The 27,353-nt window shown below is 43.2% G+C and overlaps 1 protein-coding gene and 1 pseudogene across 2 annotated transcripts in view; both read left to right on the forward strand.

Annotated features, from left to right (window-relative positions):
* Window positions 1–27,353, forward strand: part of WLS (Wnt ligand secretion mediator) — a 133,275-nt gene that overhangs the window by 54,485 nt on the left and 51,437 nt on the right. For both annotated transcript variants that reach the window (XM_019019538.4, XM_019019532.4), the window contains exons 3-6: window positions 18,068–18,192; window positions 22,059–22,220; window positions 23,666–23,802; window positions 26,971–27,139. In XM_019019538.4, coding sequence (XP_018875083.1) covers window positions 18,068–18,192; window positions 22,059–22,220; window positions 23,666–23,802; window positions 26,971–27,139 — 593 coding nt within the window. The remainder of the gene's footprint in view (window positions 1–18,067; window positions 18,193–22,058; window positions 22,221–23,665; window positions 23,803–26,970; window positions 27,140–27,353) is intronic.
* Window positions 13,945–16,369, forward strand: LOC101151116 (C-terminal-binding protein 2-like; annotated as a pseudogene).

Below are 27,353 nucleotides of genomic sequence, written 5' to 3' on the forward strand. Positions count from 1 at the left end.
CTGAAGCTCACCCATGGAATTCAGAGCTTTATGAATCCCGATGAGGGTACGCCCCATGAGTACCAAAATGCATGCTGATCAGCACTGAAGCAATTGGAGAAAGTCCTAAAATAGAAGATGTGGAAAATTCTTAGCATCCTTAGGAGAATGTGCCCACAGGCATGATTTAATTATATTTGACTATAAACATAGCAACATGTAAATTAAAATATTTTGAAATGGAAGAATATTAAGATGGGAGCAGAGGTGTATGGGAGACAACCTCTTGGAGCGGAAGAGTGGTAAGGAAAGATCAGGACAAGAGTTAGCAATGGGAACATTCTTTTGGATGAAGGTACTTCAGCAAAGGCATTAGGTATAGAGAAGGAAACATTGATTATGCATCTCCTATGCAGGCTCAATGCTAGATGTTCAACGTTAAATCTCTACTGTCCTCTGTGAGGCTGTTACTGGAGAAAAAGTTTTAAATTTAAACAAGTATGAAATTATGGAAGTGAAGTGACTTCTCCAAAGTGATTTCTAGGTGAGAAAGTGAGGACTAAGACCATATTTTTCTATCATGAAATGCTCTGAAATAACATATGTGCAAAGGACGGTAAGCCCATTTGTTGGGCTGTAGAAAAGTGTCCATATTAGAGAAAAAAGATGAGCTGCTGAAAGACAGAGGGGCTGGTAGGTGAGTTGCCTTGATGACCAGCTAAGAAATTTGGAGTTTTTTTCCTTAAGAAAAGGAATTGAATATCACGTCTCTAGTGCTGAACTAAAATGTGGAATTCAGGATTTGAGACTCGTACCTTGTCCTTTGAATTATACAGTGGCTGAAAATCGTGTTTCTTTTTTTCCCATCTGGACTTCTCACTTGGTGGTTTTCCCAACGGGAGGGCATCTGTGAACCTTTTAATGGGAGAAGTCGTCAAGCTGGGTTAGGGCTGTGCTCCCAGGGCTGGCTTCGGAGGCAGGTAAAATCTGACTCCCTTTTGCTTTTCAGCTACAGACACAGCCATTGCTGCCACCACCAGCTGGGTGACTCGGAATCTAGGGGTTGCCAGTAATTGTGGGTTTAAGTCACAGAGGAAAAAGATAAGAGGAGAGCCAGGCTGGTTTTTCCACAATTAAATGTTGCCTCTCAGGCTTCTCTGTTGGCAGGAATCCAAGAGGTCAGGAACCACCAGCCATATTATTTTTGTCCCTGGCTGCCTGCTCTCATTTGTATCCCCTCCTCATTCATGGGAACGAAGAAAAGGTGGGTTGGAAATAAAAGAGCTTGTTCTAGCCTACTTTTTCCTTTACGAAACTTGTCAGAAACAAAGCTTTCCTGTGAAACAGACGGGATCCCTTCTAGTAGCTGGCTTTTCCTGCAAGCATTTTCTGTCTCTTCTTTTCTTTCTGCTGGCAGCACAAATGTATTTTCGGGGTTAGGGGTGTTACCATTGTTGAAATCTACTTTTCTCCTTGTATAGTCATGCTGGTATGCGGTGTTATTTCTCAAGCACTGCCCTGTAGTCTGGTTCTCTGGTATTTTTGTATTTGTTAATTGTTTAACTCTTCCATTAGTCAAACTCAAGTTGTTATCCTTTGTCACTCAAACTCCATTATAAGTGCCCCGAGGACAGGCATGGTTTTATAGTTCTTTGTTTTGGCCTCAGTGCCTTAAGTATAGAAGGCAGTAAACAGCTGGAGGTGTTTTAGATTTCTACATTCATGAAATATTAGAACTAGAAAGGATCTTAGTAAGCCTATGATCCAACTGTAGTATTTCATGAAATAATACATTATGTAAAGTGACTTACTCAAATTATATGGCTAAATAGTGGCCTTTTTAGAGCAAGAAGCGGGTGTCCTAACTTTCCTACCCCATGACTGAGAGACATAAGGGGAAATTACTTGAGCTGCTGAGTCAGGCAAACCTGGGTTCTCATTTTGCCTCCCTCTCACATTGGTAGCATGGCCATGGGCCTCAGTTTCCTCACTTTGAAATTGCCTGTTATGGTTTCCATCTGGCTGGCATCTGCATGGGTGAAAATGTCTACACATAGTAGGCAGTAAAAAATGTGAGCTCTTAGGAATCATTGTTTTATTTCTTTTAAAAATACTTCATTTATAAGAAAACATATTTCTGAGATATTTTCAGCATCAGAAAATGGTGCCCGATTGCTCTTGATGAGAAGAACTTTGGAGGGAGAACAAGCCAGTAGGCCTCTTTGATGGAGATTCAGCCTAGAATGAGCTAGAAATAGAAATTAGTCCCACCTACAGGACATAAATCTCATGGATGTAATGCCTTTTCCTCTTCCCAGTTGTCCCTCCATATAAGGGAGTTTGGGTTGATTAACTCAGCAGTTAGTAACACAGCCCTTATCTTACTCACACTCAGAAGAGGATGTGGAGTAGTGGAGGAGGTCACCAGGCCAACAGGCCCAACTTGCTTCCTACATGATAGGAACATCAATGGTCATAAACCATTTGATGAGATAGGAGAAGCCAAGGGCTGAGGGAGGAGATGGCATTCGGGGCAGGTGTGTGGAGTGATGCATGTAGAGACCAACGCAACAGTGCTAGCGTGATCTGAAAGGAAAGAGCAATGATTTTAAGGGAAAGGCTGAGGGCGATGGCTGGAGAAGAGCAGAAAGGGAGTCCAGCTTAACACTCTTGTGTTGTGGGTGGCTTTTATTGAGGGAGGAGCAGCAGAGTTCTTCTGCGGCTCCACCAAGGGTCATGGTTTTCCATTATGCTTCCCATTCTGTCACACACACATATGCTTCATCCACCTTCTTTATAGTATTATGAATCTATCCATTATCTGGAACCCCAGGTGGCAGTAGAATATTGTCCCACTGTCTCCTGGAGCCCAGCTCGAGGAATGTCCTGGCTGATTGATCAAGGGAAGGACCTTATCTTCAAACAGAACCCCAAAGCTGAGTGCAATAATTCCCCACATAAGCCGTATGAAACAAATACTCCATGTGAATAACACTGGCCTGACTCCAGCAATAACACAGCTGTTGAAACAGCTTAGTCACCAGGGCGATGGAGGTATGCAGTGAGGGAATGTTGGGGTGCCGTGATCTGACATTTAGCTGGCTGGCAGCAGCGCTGAGAGCCAACATGGAGCTGCGGGAGAGCTGCAGAGAGAATCTGCTACCCGTCCACAGGCATTATTCCCTTGTTTCTTTTGAAGCCCAACCATAATCCCTTCCCTGGGCAAGGCAGACTGAGGAGGAAAACGGAAAACATTTTAGGACTGAAGGGAGGGAAAGAAATGGTTTGCTTCTTTTAGACACCTGGTTTCTGCCCCTTAATGATGCATGTTTATTTCCTGGATAACTTTTTTTTAAATGCCCCAGGCTAGGCAGAGTATAATTTAGATATGGCAAAGGGGGAAAAAACTCATTTATTTATCTTGCCTAGAAAAACGTCATGACTCTTCTTAGCTTACTTGTGTCCAGGGGATGTATGAAGAAGTCAGCAGGGAAAGTCCTGGCCCTGCTGCCTAATATTGCCTGAATCTCTGTAGCGGTTCATCTGCCAGAGCTCTTGTCTGAAGGACTCTGGGTAGATCTGGGCAAAATACTTAGCTGGTTTCGTCAGGATTTTGGGAGGACTAATAAACTGCCATGGAGCGACCCCATCCCTCTTCCAGCTCTTTGAAGAACTGACCTGTGTGTTTTCTCTTTATCCTGGACTCCCTCTGCACTGTTTGTTTTGGAAGTTGTTAAGTTAAATTAGCCATCCCTTTCCTTTCCTGGTTACTGTATGACAATGCAGCTGTCAGTCTGTGAACTCTGCCATCATCTATTTTTAGACACAGTGTGAATGAAGCTCTCTTCTCTAATTGCATTCAGAGAGAGAGAGAGAGAGAGAGGGGGGCACGCAGGTAGATTTTCACAACGATCAAATCAGCTATTCTAAATGCTCTGTGTACTGACAGTGTCCTGGAGAGAAAGCAAAGAAACCCACTGTGTGTTTTCCTCACTTGCTGTCAGGTTTGTTTTCTTTCCACATTGATGTTGATTATGGTCAAATAGGAAAGTGCTGTTGCCACATTTGCTTTCCAGTGTTTTAACACTTGCTAACTTAGATGGTTCTGAGTTCTCTAGCTTTGTTAGGGAAAGACTGGTTCATCATTGGGTTCAGATTCTTTGGTAAACAAATTCCTTAGAAAATATCCTCCTGGCAGTATTTTCCACAAGGTTAAATCGTCTTAAGCACACTGAGAACTGTGTTAGCAGTGGGCCTCAGTTTCCTTAGGATGTCTCTTTGTCTACCTGCCCCCCCATCCCAGTCCGTCTTCTGCACAGCTGCCAGAATCTCCTCCTTTGCTTTAACATCCTCTAATCAAAATGCTGTGGCACTCAGGGCAAGCTTCTTCCCTTTGTCATCAGACCCTTCCTGTTCTCTAGCCTTCCCTGTTCCCTCCAGTCCCTCTCACATTCTCTGCCATATTGAATTAGTTGCTTTCCCTGACTGCACCCTGCTATTTTGTGCTTATGTGACTTTTTATACATGGGGCTTCCTCTGCCTGTAATGCCTTTTCCTATCTCTCTGCCTAGTGAACTCCTATCCTGCAATTCATTGGTAAATATCACCTCTTCTCAATAGGGTGAGACAGAAGATTGTGTCTTCTGTGCTACAATTCTTGACCTTCTACTCAGAACTCTTGATCTTTTTGTGCTGACTGTATACTTCATATATACTTCTAATGCAGTACAAACTACATGGAATTATACTTATTTATATACCTGCCTTCACCACTTTACTGTAAACAATTTGAGGGCAATGACTTTGCCTTATATGCCTTTTTATCCCTACTCTTTTTTTTATAGAAGAAGTTTAATTGTTTCACTCTTTATAGACATATATAAACATACATTTTTATGTTTATATACATGTATATAGTTCCAAATCCTATTTCTATATAAGATTTGTATTTATTTACATATAGGATTTGGAACTTCTCTGAGTATTTTTTGTTAAATTATACTTTAAGTTCTGGGATACATGTGCAGAATGCGCAGGTTTGTTACATAGGTATACGTGTGCCATGGTGGTTTGCTGTACCCATCAACCCGTCATCTACATTAGGTATTTCTCCTAATACTATCCCTCCCCCATCCCCCCACCCCTCAACAGGCCCTGGTGTGATGTTCCCCTCCCTGTGTCCATGTGTTCTCATTGTTCAACTCCCACTTATGAGTGAGAACATGTGGTGTTTGGTTTTCTGTTCCTGTGTTAGTTTTCTGAGAATGATGGTTTCCAGCTTCATCCATGTCCCTAAAAAGGACATGAACTCATCCTTTTTTATGGCTGCATAGTATTCCATGGTGTATATGTGGCACATTTTCTTTATCCAGTCTATCATTGCTGGGCATTTGAGTTGGTTCCAAGTCTTTGCTATTGTGAATAGTGCCACAATAAACATACGTGTGCATGTGTCTTTATAGTAGAATGATTTATAATCTTCTGGGTATATACCCAGTAATGGGATTGCTGGTTCAAATGGTATTTCTGGTTCTAGATCCTTGAGGAATCGCCACACTGTCTTCCACAATGGTTGAACTAATTTACACTCCTACCAACAGTGTAAAAGTGTTCCTATTTCTCCACATCCTCTCCAGCATCTGTTGTCTCCTGACTTTTCAATGATTGCCATTCTAACTGGCATGAGATGGTATCTCATTGTGGTTTTGATTTGCATTTCTCTGATGACCGGTGATGATGAGCTTTTTTTCACATGTTTGTTGGCTGCATTAGAGTCTTCTTTTGAGAAGTGGCTGTTCATCTCCTTCACCCACTTTTTGATGGGGTTTTTTGTTTTTTTTTCTTGTAAATTTAAATTCCTTGTAGATTCTGGATATTAGCCCTTTGCCAGATGGATAGACTGCAAAAATTTTCTCCCATTCTGTAGGTTGCCTATTTACTCTGATGATAGTTTCTTTTGCTGTGCAGAAGCTGTTTAGTTTAATTAGATCCCATTTGTCAATTCTGGCTTTTGTTGCCATTGCTTTTGGTGTTTTAGTCATGAAGTCTTTGCCCATGCCTATGTCCTGAATGGTATTGCCTAGGTTGTCTTCTAGGGTTTTTATGGTTTTAGGCTTTACATCCAATCTTGTGCGAGGACACCAGTAGGTGCTCAAAAATATTTGGTGGAAACAAAAATAGAGTTGGATGGTCCATCTAGCACCAGGGATTTCAGGGGTGTGTGTGCAGGGGTTTGGGGGGAGTAGAAGTAAAAAGGCAGGTGATGGAGAAAGAAAGTATGAATGTCACCAAAATATAGAGCAAACCACTTGTTTGATGGTAGAGTGACAGGAAATTTAGGTTTGTAAGAGTTATTTGGAGAAAGAAGGATGATAATCATTAATTTGGTAAATATTCAATGAATATCTATTGTGCAAAGACATGAGTGATATAACTGTGAACAAAACTGAGTCAGTCCCTGGCTTTTAGGAACCCAGCCTAAATAGGAGATGGGTAGGGAGAGAGATGGGGATAAGTAGTCAGGAGAAGCACCATGGAGAATAAGTGTCATAAGTGTCATATTGCTGGGTGAACAAGGTACTGTGGGAGCAAGGGGGGGTGCCATATTGAGTTTGGGTGAGTAAAAGAAGGCAAGAGTAAATCTGGGGGGAATTCCAGAAGATGAGTAGGAGTCTGGCACGAGTGGGGATGCCAAGCACTGTCTGCAGCCCAGATAAAGAAGCCTTTTGTAATTCACCCTCTCAAAGGAGGCATCTCTTTATAAAATTTGGTGTGATTATGGGGACCCTGAGTACAGCAGGTGTAGATAACCTTGAGTACTAGCCTTGAAATAGCAGCCAGAGGCCGAGCGCGGTGGCTCACACCTGTAATCCCAACACTTTGGGAGTCCAAGGCGGGTGGATCACCTGAGGTTGGGAGTTCAAGACCAGCCTGACCAACATGGAGAAACCCCATCTCTACTAAAAATAGAAAAAAATTAGCCGGGCATGGTGGCCCATGCTTGTAATCCCAGTTACTCAGGAGGCTGAGGCAGGAGAATCACTTGAACCCAGGAGGCGAAGGTTGCAGTGAGCAGAGATCGTGCCATTGCACTCCAGCCTGGGCAACAAGAGCGAAACTCCATCTCAAAAAAATAAAAAAAAACAAAAAAAGAAAAGAAAAAAAGAAATAGTAGCCAGCCAGCATTGATTGAGTGCTTACTATATGCCAGGCCTGTGCTGAGTGCTTGGCACCCATTATCTCATTTACTCCTCACAGTGATAGGAGAAGGGCATTACCATTACCATTATCCTCATCTTACAGATAGAGACATTTAGTGACTCCCAACATTGCATAGGCACCAAGTAGCTAAGGTGGGCTGTGGTCCCAGCCTGTCTGTCTCCAAAGCTGAGCTCTTACTCATCTTCCAAGGCTGGAGAGGAGAGGGGCTGTATTTGAAGTGGCCAACCTAGGTAGAAGGGGTAGTGAACGTTCATAGAACTAGAACCTAGGCTGCTACATAACATCTTAGCCAATTATGCCATTTAAGGAGTTTTAATATCACACTGAAGACAATATAAAGGCATTGAAAGTGTTTTAGAAATCATTTCTGTAGCAGGAAGTGTGAAAATTAGACAGGAACAGGGCAGGTGTTTTAGTCATGGAGGCTGGAGATAATGGTGGCCTGAACAAGCGGCATATCAGTGAGGAGAGGAGGCTAAATCTGAAAGACACCTAGTAGAGTTGACCAAATTTGGTGGTTTGCATTTCTAAACCACGAAAAAGGAGAGACTGGTGAAAAGTGAACATGCAAATTCAAATATCAAGAGGGAAATCTGGACTGGAGAGGAGGGTGACTTGCATCCCAGGAGCAGATGAAATCCTTCAGGGTGAACGTGTTGAGTTAGATGAGGAAAGAGCTACTCTCCGACCTGGTGAACAATAAATATGGTTTTTTTCTATATTCGGTGGTACTTCAGATTCATTTATTAAAAAAAATTAATGTCTCCACTTACTTTTTCAGTGGTATAGCATTTAAGCACTAGTAGCCTTGGCTGCAATAGGGGTAAGTGGATGTTTTCTAACTGCATGTCACTTTGAAGAGAACCTAATGTGAGCACCGTTCTCCCTTGTCCTCGTCATGTTCCATAGACAGATATGTGACTTCAACCAGATGATAATGCATCAGAATACAGCAAGGAACCAGTTTTGCAATGCTTAGAAATATGTTTTCTTACATGTGGAAGATAATTCTCTGCAATTCAAATGCTTGATTTGATGAGGAAAGACAAGAGAAGCAATGTGAACTAAACTGTTAGGCTGGTTTGCAAAATAATTGTACTCATTCATTTTTATAACCACTCACACCCAGGCCTGTAGGGCATCTTAAGAAAACCGCCAGGGCCAAATTTATAATTAGCTGAGTCCATTTTTGCCAGACCTAACCATGTATAGGAGAGGGTTGGTTTTGTTATTTCCTTAATTGAAAGCATCAAGAAAAATTCAAGCCAGGTCAGAGAGTTTTTTATTGGGGAAGGAATGCTGGCATAAATAACTCCAGATTATATGTCTGCCAGAGGCTGGGAGGAGATTTGTCTCTGTGGCCTCTTTCTGAGGTTACCCAAACAAACTCTGGTGACTGGCAGCTCCCCTATGTAATGTGGGAATGCACACGAGCATTGAAACCTCTTTAATTTTTTTCCCAGGGCAAAGGCCCAGGAAAGTCAAAGTGTCTCTAGGAACCTAAAAGCTTTTGACAACCATAAAATCATTCTTGATTTCCTCTAATATATCTTGTCCTCTCCTTTTTCCCCTTTTATTCCAGTTAATAGGTCAACAATATAACCCAGCCACCCTGGGAGTAGATGGAGAAGGAACTGGTATTGGTTAACAGCCTTAGGGAGTAGTTCCCACTGTTTCCATACTGCAAAGGTGGAAACTGAGACGTATTCAAGGTTGTTCAGGTGGGAAGTCATAAAAGGAGAATTCAAAATCACATCCATTTGGTGCCCAGTTTATACACTTTGTACTATCCTGGCTGGGAAATACCTGTTTCAAATATAGAAGGTATAGAGCTTAGGTGAGAAGCATTCTGATGTCTTCCTCAATTAAGGTTCTAGTGGCCTTTTCATTGCTTTTCCTTCTCCCCACATTCCCACCCCAGGGACAATTCTTACATTAAGCAGCTGCCCTAGATTTCTTGGGGACACTAGACCTCTTTCCTAGCGATTTCTAGCACCCCCCTCCCACCATTTCTGGCTTATAGAAGGTACTTGCTCTCCTCTCTGACTTTCCACTTGCCTGCAGAAAAACTGATTGGCTTTGCTTTTCTCAAGCAGGGCAGGGGGCAGTATAACTGGTATAGAGACAGACTTCCTAAGGATACAATTACTTGATGCTTCCCAACATGGAAAGGCATGGATCTTTCTGTCTGTAACCACACTTTGCAGTCTAGGTCTGCTCCTATGGAACCCTGGAGCATAGGGGAAACTGCCCCCATAACAGGATGGAAATAGTAAGTGTAACAAACGACAGTGCCTTTCCACACTTCCCTTCCTCCTCTGAATGAATTCTCCACCCAACTAAAATATGTCTCCAAAGCTATTTGAGAAATGTGAAGCTTGGCTAGCCCATAGGACCTATGGGCTTCTATACCAAAGCTGCTGGTATAGTATAGGTATGGAAAACCATGCATTTCAAATCTATAAATGCCCTATGCTGATACCTTACAACTGTACCCCCATGAAACTGATATAACCAGTGTCCTTGTTTTATAGGGAAAGTTCTAATATAGTGCCAAATGTAGTGCCAAATGTAGCTTAGCCTTCCTGCCATTCTCCCAGGGAGTTCAAATTGGATTCTTCGCCTTCATTATCTCTGGAGGGTGGAGGGGAAGTATTGCCCACGCAGTATCCCAGGAGTCATGAAACCAGTGTTTTATTAAATGCAACATCATCATTAATGCTGAACTTTATTTCCAAGTCCACTGGAGGCAGAAGAGAAAACAATTCAGGTAACCAGCTTCGCAGTTTTATTGTGTTCCTCTGTCCAGTGCTTTCCTGTTTCTGGGTTTTGTGATCTAGGTTTGGATTAGGGATTCATAGTGGGAAGCTCCATGTTCCTGAAACCTGGTAATTATTTTGAATTAAGGATAAGTATAAGAGTTTCACTTCCCTAATAAAATGTCAACAACAATACCTTACGCTTCATGCTTTCTGCTCTGTCTTGAGCATTTTTCATGCAGTAACTAGTGTAATAATCATGAAATTCTAGGCGTTAAGTCTTATCCTAACAGGTAAGGAACCAGGTCTGCTAAGATTGACCTGTGCTACCTCATGTGTGCTATCTGTCTGGGGGTGAGGAGTGATATCACAGTCTAGTAAAGGTCACTTGAACAGGCCATTTTCCCTGTGATTTCTATTTTTTTATGTACGTCATAAAAGATGGCAGGATGCTATGAGACTATTGGCTATGAAGCTCTAGGGTCCTGAGTCTGGTATTTCTAGGGTAGGGCTTTCTGAGTTACGGCGTCTTCACCTCATAAGCAGGAATAACACCTCTGCTTCAGATTGCACAGGAAGTAAGGAGATGATAACGTGAAGAGACGGCAGAACATGCTATAATTTTAACAGCCAATAATAGATGGCTTTAGAAAGCTTAGATTAGATAATTCCAGACATTCTTATGAGCCATACTTGCAGCCTCCCAGGAACATTGCCTGTTTCTCTCCTGTAGAAAGCTGGAAAGATATTTAGTTTGTGTTGAGTGGCTCTTTGACCAAGTATGCTTGATTCAGCTGTTAGCTTCTTTTGAATTCTACTGTGTTTGTTTGTTTTCACCAGCAAAGGTAGTAGAGTGCAGTGGGGCCCTTACGTGATCCAGACTTAAGCTCTGCTGTTTACTAGCCATATATTCTTGGGCAATTTATATAACGTCTTCTTCCCAGGATGCATGTGAGGCCTGAAGAAGGCTGGTGCATGTTAGCCTCTGATGAAGGAGAGCTGTTGCTATTATTAAAGACTTAGCATATTCATATTGTGTGACTGCTTTGAGGGGCTTCTTTTATCACAAGTTAGCCAGTTTTCTTTAAGCAATACCAAAAAAGTGATTTTATTTTAAGGCAATTTCAATGACTTTATACAAGTTCCTTAAGATCTGAGGGCATCACTTTACTCATTAATTAAAATAAAATAATTCTGTCCACTTCGTGGAATTGTTGGGAACATTAAATGAGGTAATTTAAAGCACAGAAACCACAGGAGCTTAATATGGAGTAATTGTACATTAAAATACTGTGCACAATTTTCATTTTAAACCGCATATTTTAAAATAGTTTTTCCTTTGAGGATCCTCAACAGATTAGAATAACTTTTGAAGCTGGGACCAGGCAAGGAAGCAATCCTATCTAGCCTTGTCTCTGTGAGGCACCTGCTCTGAACCAGGCCCACCACAAACATTTGTCTGGCTTGGGGAAACAGTATGAATGAAGGCATGCCTATCATGTGTCTAAATATTTAGAAGTGATAAATCAGGCCAGCAAACTGTTAAGCCAAGTACGTTGCATCCTCTGATGATGAGTTACTTGCATAATGAACAGGATGGCCAGGTTCGAATTGAGGACTCATGGATGACTTGGAATTCTGTGCCAAAATGTGACTGGCCAGGAAGTGTGGGCCCCTACACCCCTTTTCTCCCCACCTCTGGCTCCATCCCATAAAGAGAGGGGCCTTGCGTGCTTGTACATGGACACTCTAACCTCCGAGCTCGAGCTCTGTTCATATCTTCCAACAAATAGCAGCCTTTTCACTGCCACCCCCACCGAACATCCAAGAGTATACAGGTGGTCGTCTAGTTCTTCTTGGGAAGCCAGACCTGGAAAGAGGCCACACAGACCTTGGAAGTAAGATAAGAGTTCAGAGCTGTCTAGGCAGAATGTTCTGGAGTCTGACATCTCGGAGCGTGGTCTAAAGTGAGGGGGTCTGTAGGCTCTGGGTATATATATCCCCTTCACTTGGGAGTCTTCTTGTCCTATAAAGAAGGGAACAGTTGACAGAGTGGGACCCTTTAAAAGTGTGGGGCCCAAACTTCAAAGGCCCCTCTTGCCTGTGTCTAAGGCTAGTGTTGCTCTGAACCCTATGGCTCCAAGGAGAACAACCTGTGAGTAATTTGTAACCTGTGTGTGAGCTGATGACATTTTTTACAGCTTTTCATATTTATACTCTTGTGTTTCTCCAAGCACCCTTTTCAACACAGTTTAAAGTCCCAATTCCTACTCCCGGCGTTATAAGTAGGATGTACTTTATTGCCTAAGATTTGACTCCAAGGGAGCTCTGACTGATTCTTTCTGTTGACCACTGAGGCTACTAAGTGGGGAGAAGTTGTAGCCAGCTTGGTCCCTGACCAAGGGGAGATACCAACTCTGAGCATTGTTTCTGCCAAGCTGGGAGTGGCACAGTTTCTTCTACAGACTCTTGCTCTTCTCCACCTCCAGCCCTGGGTCTACGTATTCCCCTGGTGTCCTCAAGTCCAAAGTCTCTCCTTGGATCATGCACAGATGGGAAGATGTGGGAGAACTGAGGTCCAGCAGTTTTGTGTGCAGACTTTGACCCAGTCACCCCATTGTCAGTGCCATGCTTTGTTCTGCCTTCGGCAACCCCTGGTACTTTCAAATTCTGAGTGGCTTCAGGTTCCTGCAGACATGTTGGCTCACTTTTCTAGAATATCCGCTCTATACGAGTGTAGGCTGTGGCTGCCAGGAAACCCTACTTCATGTATTTTTTATGTTTTAAAAAAATTTTGAGGCCAGGCACAGTGGCTCACGCCTGTGATCCCAACACTTTGGGAAGCTGAGGCAGGTGGATCACCTGAGGTCAGGAGTTCAAGACCAGCCTGACCACCATGGATAAACCCTGACTCTGCTAAAAATACAAAATTAGCCAGGCATGGTGGTGCACACCTGTAATCCCAGCTACTCGGGAGGCTGAGGCAGGAGAATTGCTTGAACCCAGGAGGCAGAGGTTGCAGTGAGCCGAGATCATGCCATTGCACTCCAGCCTGGGTAACAAGAGCAAAACTCTGTCTTAAAAAAAAAAAAATGAAATCTCTTGTCTGCTCGTGTGTCTACAGTTAGTTTTTTCCCCTTTTGATTTAATATCGTTTGCTTTTCTTTTTACTGTCTTTGTCTTTATTTTGTGGAATTTCAGGAGGAAAACACAGTGGCTAATTCACTATGTTTAACTGAGGATAAAAATAGGAATAATAGAATAGTGGGTACTGATGTTCATCGAGGGTTTCCTCTATATCAGAATGGCCTCAAATTCCTTCTTCCATGGATCATCTCTTCCTTTTCCGAGATTTCTTCTGAGAACCAGGGATCTGCCATGCTGCCATGTCAGCTTTAAGCCACCGTAGAAAAGCCCTGCTTTTCGGAGGGCAGTTATTCCTATCTGTTTCCCTTGTGACTTGTATGTGTTCAGGTTTAGTAAACATTTATTAAGCACCTACTGCATACGAGGCAGCATGCAGTGCTTTCACTAACTTGACTTTTAATCCTTGTCGCAGCCCTGGAGGAGGTGGGTATTAGATGAGCAAACTCAGGTGCCTGGATACTGAGACTTCTTCAAGGCTGAATAGCCAGAGCCTAAAATTGTGCCCATTTTCATAACCCTAGTGGTGGCAGGATCTCCAGTCATTTTGGAAATGTGATTTGTGCTTTTTTTTTTTTTTTTTTCTCATTAAGACTTCTCTGGAGGGGTAGGGTGGGGGGAGGGGGGCAGCGGAGGGAGGGAGGGGGAGTGGTGGGGAGCTGGAGAGATTAAGTTTTTGTGTTGTGTGTCCCTGTGTGCGAGTGTCATTTTAAGGTGGCTCGGGAGCGGCCCGGAGGAGCGAGGGACCGAAAAGGGAGCCATGCTGCGCTAGGTGGGGCTGCACAGCTGCAGCCACCGCCACCGCCGCAGGGTGGGGTGGGAGGGGCGGGAGCCACCGCCACCGCGGCCTCCAGGGTGGGCGCCTTTTGCCGTGGACGCCGACCGTCCGGAACGAGGGTTTCATCACCTTAAATGGTTTTGAACCAATGAAGCTGTGTTCCCTTAAAAAGACGGACAGCCCATCGTGTGAACTATAGATTTATAGTATACACATTTATAGTGTGTACAGATTTATAGTGGGTTCATAGTGGCGTCATGCACGCAGACTCCTGCGAGTTCCCCTAAGTTCTTAGAGGACTGCTTTGCCTTTTGATCTGAGAGTTGCAAAGTTCCATAAAGTATGGCCCTGTGGATAAGCACAAAGTCAAGAGACAGCGATTGGACAGAATTTGTGAAGGTATCCGCCCCCAGATCATGAACGGCCCCCTGCACTCCCGCCCCCTGGTGGCGCTGCTGGACGGCCGCGACTGCACTGTGGAGCTGCCCATCCTGAAGGACCTGGTCACTGTGGCCTTCTGTGATGCGCAGTCCACGCAGGAAATCCACGAGAAGGTTCTAACGAAGCCGTGGGTGCCATGATGTACCACACCATCATCCTCACCAGGGAGGACCTAGAAAAGTTTAAGGCCCCGAGAGCGATCGTGCGGATAGGCAGTGGCTACGATAACGTGGACATCAAGGCTGCTAGCGAGCTCGGAATTGCTGTGTGCAATATCCCGTCTGCAGCCGTGGAAGAGACATCGGACTCTACCATCTGCCACATCCTCACTCTGTACCAGAGGAACACATGGCTGTACCAAGCACTGCGGTAAGGCACACGGGTTCAGAGCATGGAGCAGAACCGCGAGTTGGCCTCGGGAGCGGCCCGCATCCGTGGGGAAATGCTGGGCCTCATAGGCTTTGATCGCAGGGGGCAGGCGGTTGCAGTCCGAGCCAAGGCCTTTGGATTCGGCGTCATATTTTATGACTCCTACTTGCAGGATGGGATCGAGCAATCCCTGGGCGTGCAGAGGGTCTACACTCTGTAGGATTTGCTGTATCAGAGCGACTGCGTCTCCTCGCACTGCAATCTCAACTAACATAACCACCACCTCATCAATGACTTTACCATAAAGCAGATGAGGCAGGGAGCATTCCTTGTGAACGCACCCCGTGGTGGCCTGGTGGACGAGAAAGCCTTAGCACAAGCTCTCAAGGAGGGCAGGATACGAGGGACAGCCCTCGATGTGCATGAGTCGGAGCCCTTTAGCTTTGCTCAGGGTCCGTTGAAAGATGCACGGAATCTTATCTGCACTCCACACACTGCCTGGTACAGCAAGCAGGCGTCACTGGAGATGAGGGAGGCAGCTGCCACTGAGATCCGCCGAGCCATCACAGGTCACATCCCAGAAAGCTTAAGAAACTGTGTGAACAAGGAATTCTTTGTCACATCAGCGCCTTGGTCAGTAATAGACCAGCAAGCAATTCATCCTGAGCTCAATGGTGCCACATACAGATATCCGCCAGGCATCGTGGGCGTGGCTCCAGGAGGACTTCCTGCAGCCATGGAAGGGATCATCCCTGGAGGCATCCCAGTGACTCACAACCTCCCAACAGTGGCACATCCTTCCCAGGCGCCCTCTCCCAACCAGCCCACAAAACATGGGGACAATCGAGAGCACTCCAACGAGCAATAGCAGAGAATGCCGGAAGGTAATCATTCAGATACACTTGGGACCAAGAGATAGTGAAAAATGATGAACTAAGAGAAAAAGAATCTGATGGTCTTTGTAACTGATTCTGGACATATGCATCATTGATGCTGCAGTGTTAAAACTACAAGAGCTAGAAAACTGAAGATGTCGTCTGCTTACGGAAGCGCTGAAAGACTAGGATGTGATTTATTAACGACCAACTTCTGTTATTGTGTGTTAAGTTTTTCATCTGTGCATCAAATCACAAAGAATAAATAGAGCTTTTTCCTTCATCAGTCCCTTGGGCACAGCAGGTCCTGAACACCCTGCTCTACAATGTTGCATCAAGAGTTCAAACAACAAAATAAAAAATATTAAGAGGATATCCCCATCCTGTGACTTGAGTCCCTTAAGTCTACAGGGGCTGGTGACCTCTTTTTGCTAATAGGAAAATTACATTACTACAAAATGGGGAGAAAACTGTTTGCCTGTGGTAGACACCTGCATGCATAGGATTGAAGACAGTACAGGCTCCTGTACAGAGAAGCGCCTCTCACATCTGAACTGCATACTGAGTGGGCAAGTTGGTTGTAAGTTCAGTAAAAACCCTCTGATGCAAAAAAAAAAAAAAAAAAAGTATTAGGTTTCACAAGCTGTACTCAAATACATTTTCTCAGTTTCAGATCCTTTGCTGTTTTATTGAGTGGAAAGTCGAGCTAAAAAGGTTCAAGAAGAATAATGCTGCATTTCCTTATGTCTCAGGAAACACTTTTTATGGTAACTTGTCAGATTGTCTATGAACAAACCCACTTTTTTAGACATTGATAAAGTCTTTTCTTCACGTGATATTTTATACAAGAGCACTTCAGATGTATTAGATGTGACTGATTTTAACAAATCCTGTTAGATTTGTATCAACTAGTTACAGGTTCTATTCATAGTCTTTTGTGAATCATTGCCTTTTTGTTTGAAAAGATGGCCTCTTTTGAGCCTTTGTTTGGATACATTCCTGTTTTTGTGACAAAAGAAAAACTTTAAAATTGTCCCAAGCAGAAAAATAATGGCTATCAGAAGTATGTTTTGTTTCAGTGTGAGTTACTGTTACTGTATTTGTTTATTGTAAACATGGACATTTAGCGTTCACTGCAGTTTTCAATAAAAAGTAATTAAAATTTGTTAAGTTCTGAAATTCAAGTACATCTCACTAATGTAAAAGTTCTCTACTTGAGATGTTTAAGGCAAGTGCGTTGTCAATTAGCCAATTTCCAACTCTTGTTACTACAGGGTTACTACAGGGTTCTATCTGCCTATTCCATAACCAGACTCAAGAATGCTGACAATTACCTCATGTGATATAAAGTTTAACTGAAAACTCAAAACCTCACACAAGTCCATCATTATCAAGTCATGTCGTCCTTAAGATGTAATGGTGGGTTAGAGCTAAGTCAATTAGAAAAAAACAAAGTTGCTCAACTTTTGGAATTCTGATTTTAATTTACCCCAAAGCAAAATGACCTGGACCTGGTTCAACAGAGGGAAGTGAACCTTGAAACTGTTTTGCCAATAACCTAACAAAATGATATTTACAAAGAAGTGTTGCAAAATAGTCCCATGAGTTAAGAACTTGAAGTTGATTTAATGGACTTTCTTTTTAAATAGAATTAAACCTTTATATTAAAAAAAAAAAGACTTCTCTGCTCTTGAACTTGCTCATCATAGTATAAAACAGACAAAATTAATAGGTGCAATGTTTTATTAATCTCATCTCCTTAATGAGTTCTGTGGTGAGTTTAACTCATTGGTGGTCCAGTCCACACATATGGAAGTATGTGTGAACATTCATTTGTGCAATTATGTATTATTCCTATCTGTGTATAAGTCTTTAATTTTGGAAAAACACTTTGCCTTTTACATTAACTTCATCCACAATATGAAGGGATTTTGACTTTTGGAAAAGTAGCAAATCCTATATTTGAGAACTTTCGGGAATAAGTTTGAGAAGGATGTTTTCAGACAGAGTGTGACCAGAGAAGAGCCCCAGAGGGACGCGTCTGAGAGGTGGTTGAAAAACTTGGTCATGTTTATCAGAGAGGAAAGAGAATGCAGGCAGATGTGGTATGGTTTTCAAGAACATAAGGCACTTTTTATGGAAGAAGGAAGGACATCATCTTCCATGTGGCTTCTACAGGCAGACCTAGGACCCATGGTACAAGTTATGGGAGGATGAGGTCTGACCATTTGTGCTCCCTCAGAGGGAGTGAGGCCCCTGTCTCTGGAAGAGTTTAAATGGAGGCTCTTGACTCTGGCAGAGTGGACATGAGAGGGGACCCAGCAGTTGGCTTAGACTTTCATCCTATGACTTCTAAGTCTTCAGGTTTGGAGTTTGATAGAAATTAATATTTCCCTTTTGTCTTGTTGGTTTCCATGTCAAAGCCTAAAAGAATTTTTTGAGCTGTTTCTAAAATATCTTTCCAAAAGTCATTTCTGAAATGTGCATCCTTTCTCTTGCAGGAGAAAATGCAGAAGTCTCCATGGACGTTTCCCTGGCTTACCGTGATGACGCGTTTGCTGAGTGGACTGAAATGGCCCATGAGAGAGTACCACGGAAACTCAAATGCACCTTCACATCTCCCAAGGTATGACCCCTTGCTGTCTAAGCCGACAGTTTTTATTTGGTTCTCAGGTATGTGGAAAGATTTGCTTACTTTACATAGGTGTGTCCCTTCTTCGCATGAGGACAGCTTTGGTAATACCTGCTCTGCGGAGCATTTTATTTCCTCTTCTCTCCTGCCACGGGCCTTTCCTAACTTTGCTTTTGCCTATTACTGTTGAGATTTCCTGCGAAATAGTAAAAACATGAGGTTGAAGCCTCTGAGTACCTTGCCCCAGCTTTAGCCATTTTTTTCCTAAAGAGGAGAAAGATTAGGTGGTTTTATCACTGACGGTGTGACCTCAGGTAAGCTTACATAATCTGTCTGAGCTTCAGTTTTTCTTCTGCAAGATGAGATAAGAGTACCTACCTTGAGAGTCTTTTTAAGGGCTAGATCAAGCTTGTCCAACTCTGCCTGCGGGCCGCACGCAGCCCAGGATGGCTTTGAATGTGGCCCAATGTAAATTCATTACGTTCTTAAAACATTATAAGTTCTTTTTGTGATTTTTTTTTTTTTTTTAGCTCATCAGCTATTGTTAGTGTATTTTATGTGTGGCTCAAGACAATTCTCCTCCTTCCAGTTTGGCCCAGAGAAGCCAAAAGATTGGACACCCCTGGACTAGATGATACAATGACGTAGGCAGGATGACCTTATAATTTAACATCTTGTCTGGGACATATTTGAGAGTCAAAGCGGATATTAACCAGATGGGCCACTAGGAGAAAACATATAAACTAAGGCCCTCCATGGGTAAACCTAAGTACCCATTGCAGTGTTTTTTGAAACACTAGGGGAGTCTCCCTCCCCCAGGTTTCCTAGAACAAAGCTACAGAAAGTGTGTTCTGAGAACCAACAGTGGCAGCATCACCTGAGAGGTTTTAGGAAAGGCAGATTCCCAGGGCACACCCAGAACCTATTAAGTCAATGTCTCAGGGTGTAGGAGCAAGGAATCTGTGTTTTAACAGGCCTTCAGTTTACTACCTTAAACTCAATGAAGTTTGAGAGCCACTGCCCTAGACCCTCTGCTGAGTGCTAAATATAGGGCTGTCCTCCAGAGAAAGCCATTTGTAGGTAGAAATGAATGATAGACAAACTAGAGGAAGCAGGAGAGAGGAACAGCTAACATTTTCAGATCTTTGCATGCAACCAAGAAAATTAAAAACCTTTCTAGCTATCTCTGCAAGTTGACTGCATCTTTGAAATACTGGTTGAACATCTAAGCTAGATGGCTTTCGGATACAGAATTTTATCCATAGAAAAGGGAAAAGTCATTTCTCTTATTTATACACATGGAGGGCACTGAGTAGCGAGGGGGAAGGGTGTTTGCCTGCAACTGCTTCTTAATGCTTAATTATCTTTAGGATGTGTTGATCCCTTGCAAGAAAGATATTAAATCTTGAAAGGTGCGAAGGAAATGAATCATCAAGTGTCTGCTTTTTGATTGCAGTGAAATTTAGTCTTGAGTCTCAAGATTAAATGAGAAATTGCTTTAAAGCTTTTGAGTCCCTGGTGGATTGTGAAGTTAAAAAAAAAAAAAGTCAAGTTGCCACCTGCTGTAATTTGTCCTAATGAGCCAGTCTCATGCTGGAGTTGGGGGAGAACTGGGGGTGGGGGAAAGGAAGGAGAGAGAGGAATCTTTCTTCTTAAATGCCCTAAATACTGGCAGAGGCAGGACTTTAGTGCATGAAGAAAAGTCTCTAACAGGATACAACGAATTTGTCTCTGAGACAGGAAGGTTGAGCCAGTGTCCCAGATGCCAATGTGTCTCTCTTAATTTGAACTTAGGTAAATTTGTGTCAAGGGTGTCCATGTTACTCATTCAGTAGTGACAGGGAAGTGTGGGGCACCCAGAGACCCATCGTGGGGGATTAGAAGTGACCCTGGAGATCATCTTACTTAACTTTCTCACTTAGGAGTAAACTGAGGCCAAATGAGGCAGGGTGACCCAAGGTACCCAGCAAGGAACATGGTCAGGACTAGAATCAGCCTCCTGGCCTGGAGTTCAGGAGTCTTTATCACAGCACAATGCCTGCCTTTGGGCAGGGCCCATGTCCTTCTCCCAATTCTGCTACTACTTTTGGGACCCTGGGCGAGACACACACCAGATGGAATTAGACTAAGTAGGTTTTGTTCCCTTCCGCCCTCAAGTTCTCAATTTCCATCAACAAAATAAGGCCCTAACTGGAAACAAATCAGAAAATACCCTCTTGCTGTTACCACAGAGGATAATCAGCCTCCTCGCTGCAGCTTAATCTGAGGGAGAATTAGAGCCTGCAGTGAACTTTTAGTAGTACCTGCAGAGCCCCCATCCTCCCTGATTTGAAAGTATAAGAGAGAAAGGAGTGGAGGGGAGAGAAAGATGATCTATATAGGAAGAATCATCTGACCTGCAGCTGAGGTTTGAAAAAGCAGCATTCTTTCTACAGAATTTTTAAAAATCTCACATGCCAACTCTAATCAACTGGTGTGTCTGACAAGAGCCGCTCACACCTTAGGGATAAAAACTGTTGACGACTGATTGGTTATGTGTGCCTTGGTGGGGAAGAGGAGGTAGAAGCACCTCCCCACCTCTACCTTGCCGTGTGTGTCTCTGTCTCTGTACAAAGGTCTGTTTACTGCATTCTAAGCTCTGACTGTCCAGTAAGGAACCCTCCCCACCAGCCGAGATCTCAGAAGGGGCAGAGCCCCTTCCTAGCCCCTTCCTACACACTCTTAGACTATGGACTCTTTGTTATCTTCTTTCTTCTCACTTCTTCAGTGGATCTTTGCTCTGAAGATTTATGACAAATTATGGAGGTCTTGCAAATTCAGGCTTAGGAAGGACAAATTAGATCTCCCCTATCACTTGATCAGGAGGTGCCAAGGAAACATTGAACATAGAAACCCAACATTGATGGTAGAGTCTCATCTTCTATATCAGGGAAAAGTCCCGGCCTGCTGAAGCTCATGCCTCTTTATGCTCATCTTTACCCCTGGCCCCCACCCCTCAGCAGGTACACAGTCGGGAGTCCTGGTGAGGTGGAGCACAATTTAGTTTTCAAAAAAAAGCTGTGTCCCTACTGTCCAATTTCCCACCACCGTGCTCTGGGCAGTATTTCTTAAATTGTTTGGCACGAAGTCCAAGAGGCTTTCCTAGACACTGGGCTAAATTCTTATTTCATTAAAACTTCTATTCCCTTCTGCCATCTTGGACTGTTAGGAAGCACTGGAGGCAGAAAATTCTTAGTGGGTATCTCTGGCCACTAATCTTATTATCTTTCTTTCTTCTGTTTCGACCTTCCCTAAATACCAAGGGCTCCTTGTGTCTTTTTTTTCCTGGCAAGTGAATAAAAAGAAGATATTTTCAGCTTCTTCTAGCTTCTCCCTCAGGCCAAAATCAGGAGAATAATTAGCCGTCGTTAAAGAGTGTAATGATTCAGTAAGAGCTTCCACCTGAACGTTTAAGAGGCTGACTGTTCCACAGAGCCTTAGAGACCCTGACAACACACTGCAGATAAAAACTCTTGTAACCGTGGCAGACAAGATTCGTAAGATGCGAGGTTCTAATGAAGATTAAACAGCCTAGAAAGGTGTTAGGAGATAGAAGGAAGGTATCTCTGCTTTCTACCTAAAATTTCTGGTTCTACCTTGAATACGGCTGTTTGTTGTTGTTGTTGTTGTTGATGTTTGTTTTAGGTTGGGATAGCTGGGTAGACACCATGCCTCCAGTATGCCTTGTTACTCTGTGCCTCTAAAGTGTACCTTTAAGCATTAGCTGCTTACAATTGATGTTATGGGTCCAGGGTAACAGAATTCAGAGCCAGTCTATTGGAAATAGTGACCCTGCCTCAAACCCTCTGCTCTTTTTCCAGACTCCAGAGCATGAGGGCCGTTACTATGAATGTGATGTCCTTCCTTTCATGGAAATTGGGTCTGTGGCCCATAAGTTTTACCTTTTAAACATCCGGCTGCCTGTGAATGAGAAGAAGAAAATCAATGTGGGAATTGGGGAGATAAAGGATATCCGGTTGGTGGTAAGTGAATGTAATTGATCTTGGCATGTGTATTGGAGGGGAACTCCATCTCACTCTTGGCACCTCTATGCCTCACCTGTCTCATCTGAGAAATGGGAATAATAACATACTCATGATGGCTGAGGTCATAAAGTGAATAAATTTGTGTGAGAGATTACAGAAATGGGAAACAATGCAATTATTGTGCCCACTTAAGATTTTAAATGGGCTTAAGATCACTTAAGATCATTACAGTGATGATAAGATCATGATATAGTCATGATTGCATAATGAATAACACTGAGATAAAAGTAAATTTTCTTTTTTATGTGTTTCACCTTGCAAGCACAAATGTTAAAAGGAATAGGGGTGGGTTAGGTTCTTTCCATCATATTTGTTTAATTGGTGAAAAGTTAGAACTTGCTGCAAGGAGGCCATTTCTTTTCAATCTCAACAAAGTCCCACAAGAATTGTGTAGAGACACAGAAAAGCATAATAATTACCTGTAATGTCCTACTATTTAGAGAAATAGTCACTGTTCAGGTTTTGATATATCTCCTTCCAGGCTTTTTTTTATACATAGTAATTCCCTTACAAAAAGTAGGATCATATTGAACTGACTTTTTTCCTTGCTTTCTTTATTTAATGGTATATGTAATATAAATTGGTCAATGTAATATAAATATACTTTCCAATATTGATTAGCATTTTATAGAATAGATTTACCTTAACACTTACCAATCTCAACATATTGACCATCTAGGATATCTGCAACTTTCTAATGAAAAGCTTACAAAAAAAATTGACCATGTACTTAATCGTAATCTTAGCATAGGGAAAAAGCTCTTGTAGCCTTAGTAGACCAGATTAGTAAGATGTGAGGGTCGAATGAGGATTAAACGGCCAAGGGAGGTGTTAAGAGATAGAGGATATCTCTGCTTTTTACCTGAAATTTCTGGTTCTACCTCAAATGTGGCTTTTTTGGGGGGTACACTGTGGGGGTGGTAGCTGGGTAGATATCATACACCCTGTATGCCCTATTAATCCATACCTGCCCTATTAATCCATACCTCTAAAGTGTATCTTTAGGTATTAGCATTTTAATATCAGTGGGATGAGTCCAAGGTAAGATAATTCGAAGTCTCTCGGAAATAGTGACCCTGCCCCAAAGCCCCATGTTCTTCTTTCAGACCCCAGAACATGAAAGCCATTACTGTGAATGGGATGCCCTCTTTATTTCTCTGGTCTCAGGTCCATAGCACAGGGCTCTTTTAATATGTATTTCTATTATCTCTGAGGAGAGTCCAAGGGTGTATGAGGGCAGTACATGCTATGAATGTGAAAGCTCTTGATCATGAACATTCGCAGACAAGGTCTCCACTTACCTCTCCCACAAAATCATTTGCTAGTAGAAGGAAATGCTAAGATAATATTCACCTTCAAAATTATCACTGGTCTCTGCCTAGGGGATCCACCAAAATGGAGGCTTCACCAAGGTGTGGTTTGCCATGAAGACCTTCCTTACGCCCAGCATCTTCATCATTATGGTGTGGTATTGGAGGAGGATCACCATGATGTCCCGACCCCCAGTGCTTCTGGAAAAGTAAGAGCTGGTTTTGGAGCGCTCTTCAGGAATACTGGCTTCTCATGATCCGCCAAGCTCTTGCTTTTGCTGGTGTCCAGTTCAAACAGCCAGTGTGTGACTTAGGCCAGTGATTTGACCAGGAGTCATCCTGGACTCCTTTTTCTCCTGCAACTTTCCTATGCAAGTTGTTATTAAGTAAATCCTCGGGGTTCTACCTCTCTCACCTTTCTGGCTCTTTTTAATTAATTAATTTATTTTTTGGAGACAAGGTCTCACACTCTGTTGTCCAGGCTGGAGTGCAGTGCTGGGATCTCAGCTTGCTGCAGCCTTGACTTTCCAGGCTCCAGTGGTCATCCCACCTCAGCCTCCCGGTAGCTAGAACCACAGGTGTATGCTTCCCAGCTAGTTTTTTTGTATTATTTTGTAGAGACAGGGTTTCCCTATGTTGCCCAGGCTGATCTCGAAATCCTGAGCTCAAGTGATTTGCCCGCTTCAGCTTCCCAAAGTGCTGGGATTACAGGCGTGAGCCACCACACCCAGCTGACCTTTCTGGCTCTTTAACCTGTCCTTGATCTTCGGGATATTCCGTGGTCAGAATCAGATACTTGTCTGTGTTGTAGTGAAAAAACTCCCCTAAGCCCAGCTCCTCTCACTTACAGAAAGACAGTGCTCCTGTAGATGTACCTACTTGCTCTCCACATCATTGACTTCTCCCTTTCTGCTGGATTCTTTCTATTAATATACAAACATGCCCTGCCATCTCCCATTCTTAGACAAAATTCTCCCATTTCCCACTTCCCCCTGAAGCCACATACCCTTTTTCTGCTCCTCTTTACAGCAATGCTTCTCAAAAACCTTGTGCATATGTCTTCTCCTCTGTTCTCTCTTGAGTCCTTTCCAGTCTGGATTCATCTCCACCACTCTACTAAAACTGCTTTTCACGGGATCACCAACAACCTTCATAGTCCAAATCCAAAGGTCATTTTTTATTCCTTTCTTTTTATTCATCCCAGCATCTGACGTAATTGATCAGTTTTTCTTCCCAGAGTCTCCTCTACCCTTCTGTTGGTCATTCTTCTTTGCTGACCAGCATTTAGGTTCCATTCCTGTCTCCTTCCATCTTTCCAGACTCTTAGACTTTGGGACTGGGGCACCTGCTTTGGACCTCTTCTCTTTATTTAGCTGTGCTTTCCCTAGGGGGGTGATCTCACCTACCTTTGTGGTCTGAAAAATCATCTATTCTCTGATGACTCTTAATCTGTATCTTTAGCCTCAGCCTCTCCCAACTCTGGACCCAAATATTCCAGCTCTTTACTTAATGTCTTCATTTGCATTGAAAATGTCACATGTACCAAGAACAACACTTGATTGTGTCCCATTTCCAACCTATTCCCTCCCAGGATCCCCATTTCAGTAAAAGGCAACTCCATCCTTTCAGTTGTTCAGACTGGAAATGTAGCAGTGAGTCATCCCGTATGTCTCTGTTTTTCACACTTCTCATCAACTTCACCAGGAAATCTCACCAATTCCACTGCTGCCACCCTAATCTAACTAACCCACCATCACTTCTCACCTGGATCAGTGGGAACAGCCTCGCAACCCCTTTCCTTGCTTCCACCACATGCCTCCCTGCAGCCTATTCACAGGATAGCCAGGAGTGCCCCCTTTCAAGTGTTAATCAGATCCTGTCACCCCTCTGCTCAAAGCTCTCCACTAGCTTTTCATCTCCTTTGCCCTGACCTATAAGCCCCTTGATGATTGGGTGCCTTCCATCTCTGATCTTGTCACTTGTCCTCTCCACCACCCACCAGCCCGCTTTATTGTGCTCAAACCCACACCCCAGGGCCTTCACACCTGCTGATCTCTTCATCTGTCCACCTTACGTAAAATCACATCCCCATTGCTCTCCACTCTCTTGCCTAGCTTTCTTTTTCATGATGCTCATTCTTCATTTATTTATTATCTTTTTCTTGTACTCCCTCTCTCACTCCATCTCTATGCAAGCATCACAAGAGCACAATCCTTGCTTTTCTTGTTCACAGTTATATTCCCAGCATCTTAGAATAGTGACTGACACATAGTAGGAGTTTAATAAATATTTTTTGAATGAATCATGTCACTCCATTGTTTAAACTTTTTATTGGATTCCAATAAAAAGTCTCTTCAAGATAAATTTCAGTTCTCCAGTGGAGTATTCAAGTTTCTTCATGAGCACAGCCCTCTTTGTTTCTCTGGTCTCATGTCCTGTCATTTCCTGATGTGCCACATGCAGATCCCCAAATGCAGCAGGTTCTTCCAGGCCTCTATGCCTCCATCCAGGCTCTGCCCTCTCCTCCAAACACCCTTTCCACTTCCCTCACCTTGACTCACAAGTCAGCTCCATTCCTGTCTGTGTCCAAGTCAGAAGTCCTGGTAGCAGCCCTCTATGCTTTAAAACTCTATGATGTTCCTGATCCTAATCTATTCAGTTGTCTCTTTATCTGGCTTCTCTACTAACTGTATCTCCCGTGAGTGAAAAAACAGGTCCTGTTCATTTGGGATTCCATAGTGCTAACATAATACCTGGTACGTGATCTGTGCTTAATTAACATATGTATTTCAAGGGGATGGAAAAAAGTATGAATAAATCAGTGACTTAAGAATTATATTTTAGTAGAGAATTGGCAGTTCTTAGTGTGACAGGGAAAGAGTAAAATAAAAGCTAAACAAGCAGTCAAGAGAATTTACATTTCAAATGTGTTTGGAGTCATGTATTATTGAAACAAATATGCTTATATAATTCATAGTTGCTGAGGATATCACAATAATAATGAGTGTTCTTAATGATCAGATGAATGATAACCTGAATAGGTGAAAGAGGACAATTGTACTTACTGACGCCTGGGTGAGAAGGCAAGGGGACACAAACATTATAGGAAGCTCGCCATCTGCAGTGGTACCAAAGTAAAGTGTGGGGCATTAAGGAGGTCAGGTTCACTTCCATAGAAAGTTTGGTATAGCACTCCCTCATTCTGCAGCAGTGCCAACTACATAGGACGTTTTGCATCTCTGTGCAGAAGAAATTGATCATATGGCTTCAGACCCAATAAGTAACATCTCATGTCTCAAAACTGAATTCGGGGAATTGTTTGAAAATCTGCCTTCCAGATGAATAAAGTGGCTGTCCTGATATTTTCTCACCATCAGAGTCATCTTTGCTCTTGGGATTTCCATGACCTTTATCAATATCCCAGTGGAATGGTTTTCCATCGGGTTTGACTGGACCTGGATGCTGCTGTTTGGTGACATCCGACAGGGCATCTTCTATGCGATGCTTCTGTCCTTCTGGATCATCTTCTGTGGCGAGCACATGATGGTAAGAGCCGCCGGGAGGGACAGACGTCTGTACCAGCTGCTCTGTGCAGGCTGCCAAGCTGACACCTGCCCCCCTTTGCCTCTAGTCAGCAGTGGGTGAGACAGAATAAACTAGTAGTTACAAGTGGGAACTCTGGAGGCAGACCCTCTGGTTCACATTCCTGCTTCACCACCTGCTGACCAGCTGAGTGGCTTTAGGCAAATGACATTATCAC

This window comes from Gorilla gorilla, chromosome 1, assembly GCF_029281585.2.
Source record: "Gorilla gorilla gorilla isolate KB3781 chromosome 1, NHGRI_mGorGor1-v2.1_pri, whole genome shotgun sequence".
NCBI classification, from domain to species: domain Eukaryota; kingdom Metazoa; phylum Chordata; class Mammalia; order Primates; family Hominidae; genus Gorilla; species Gorilla gorilla.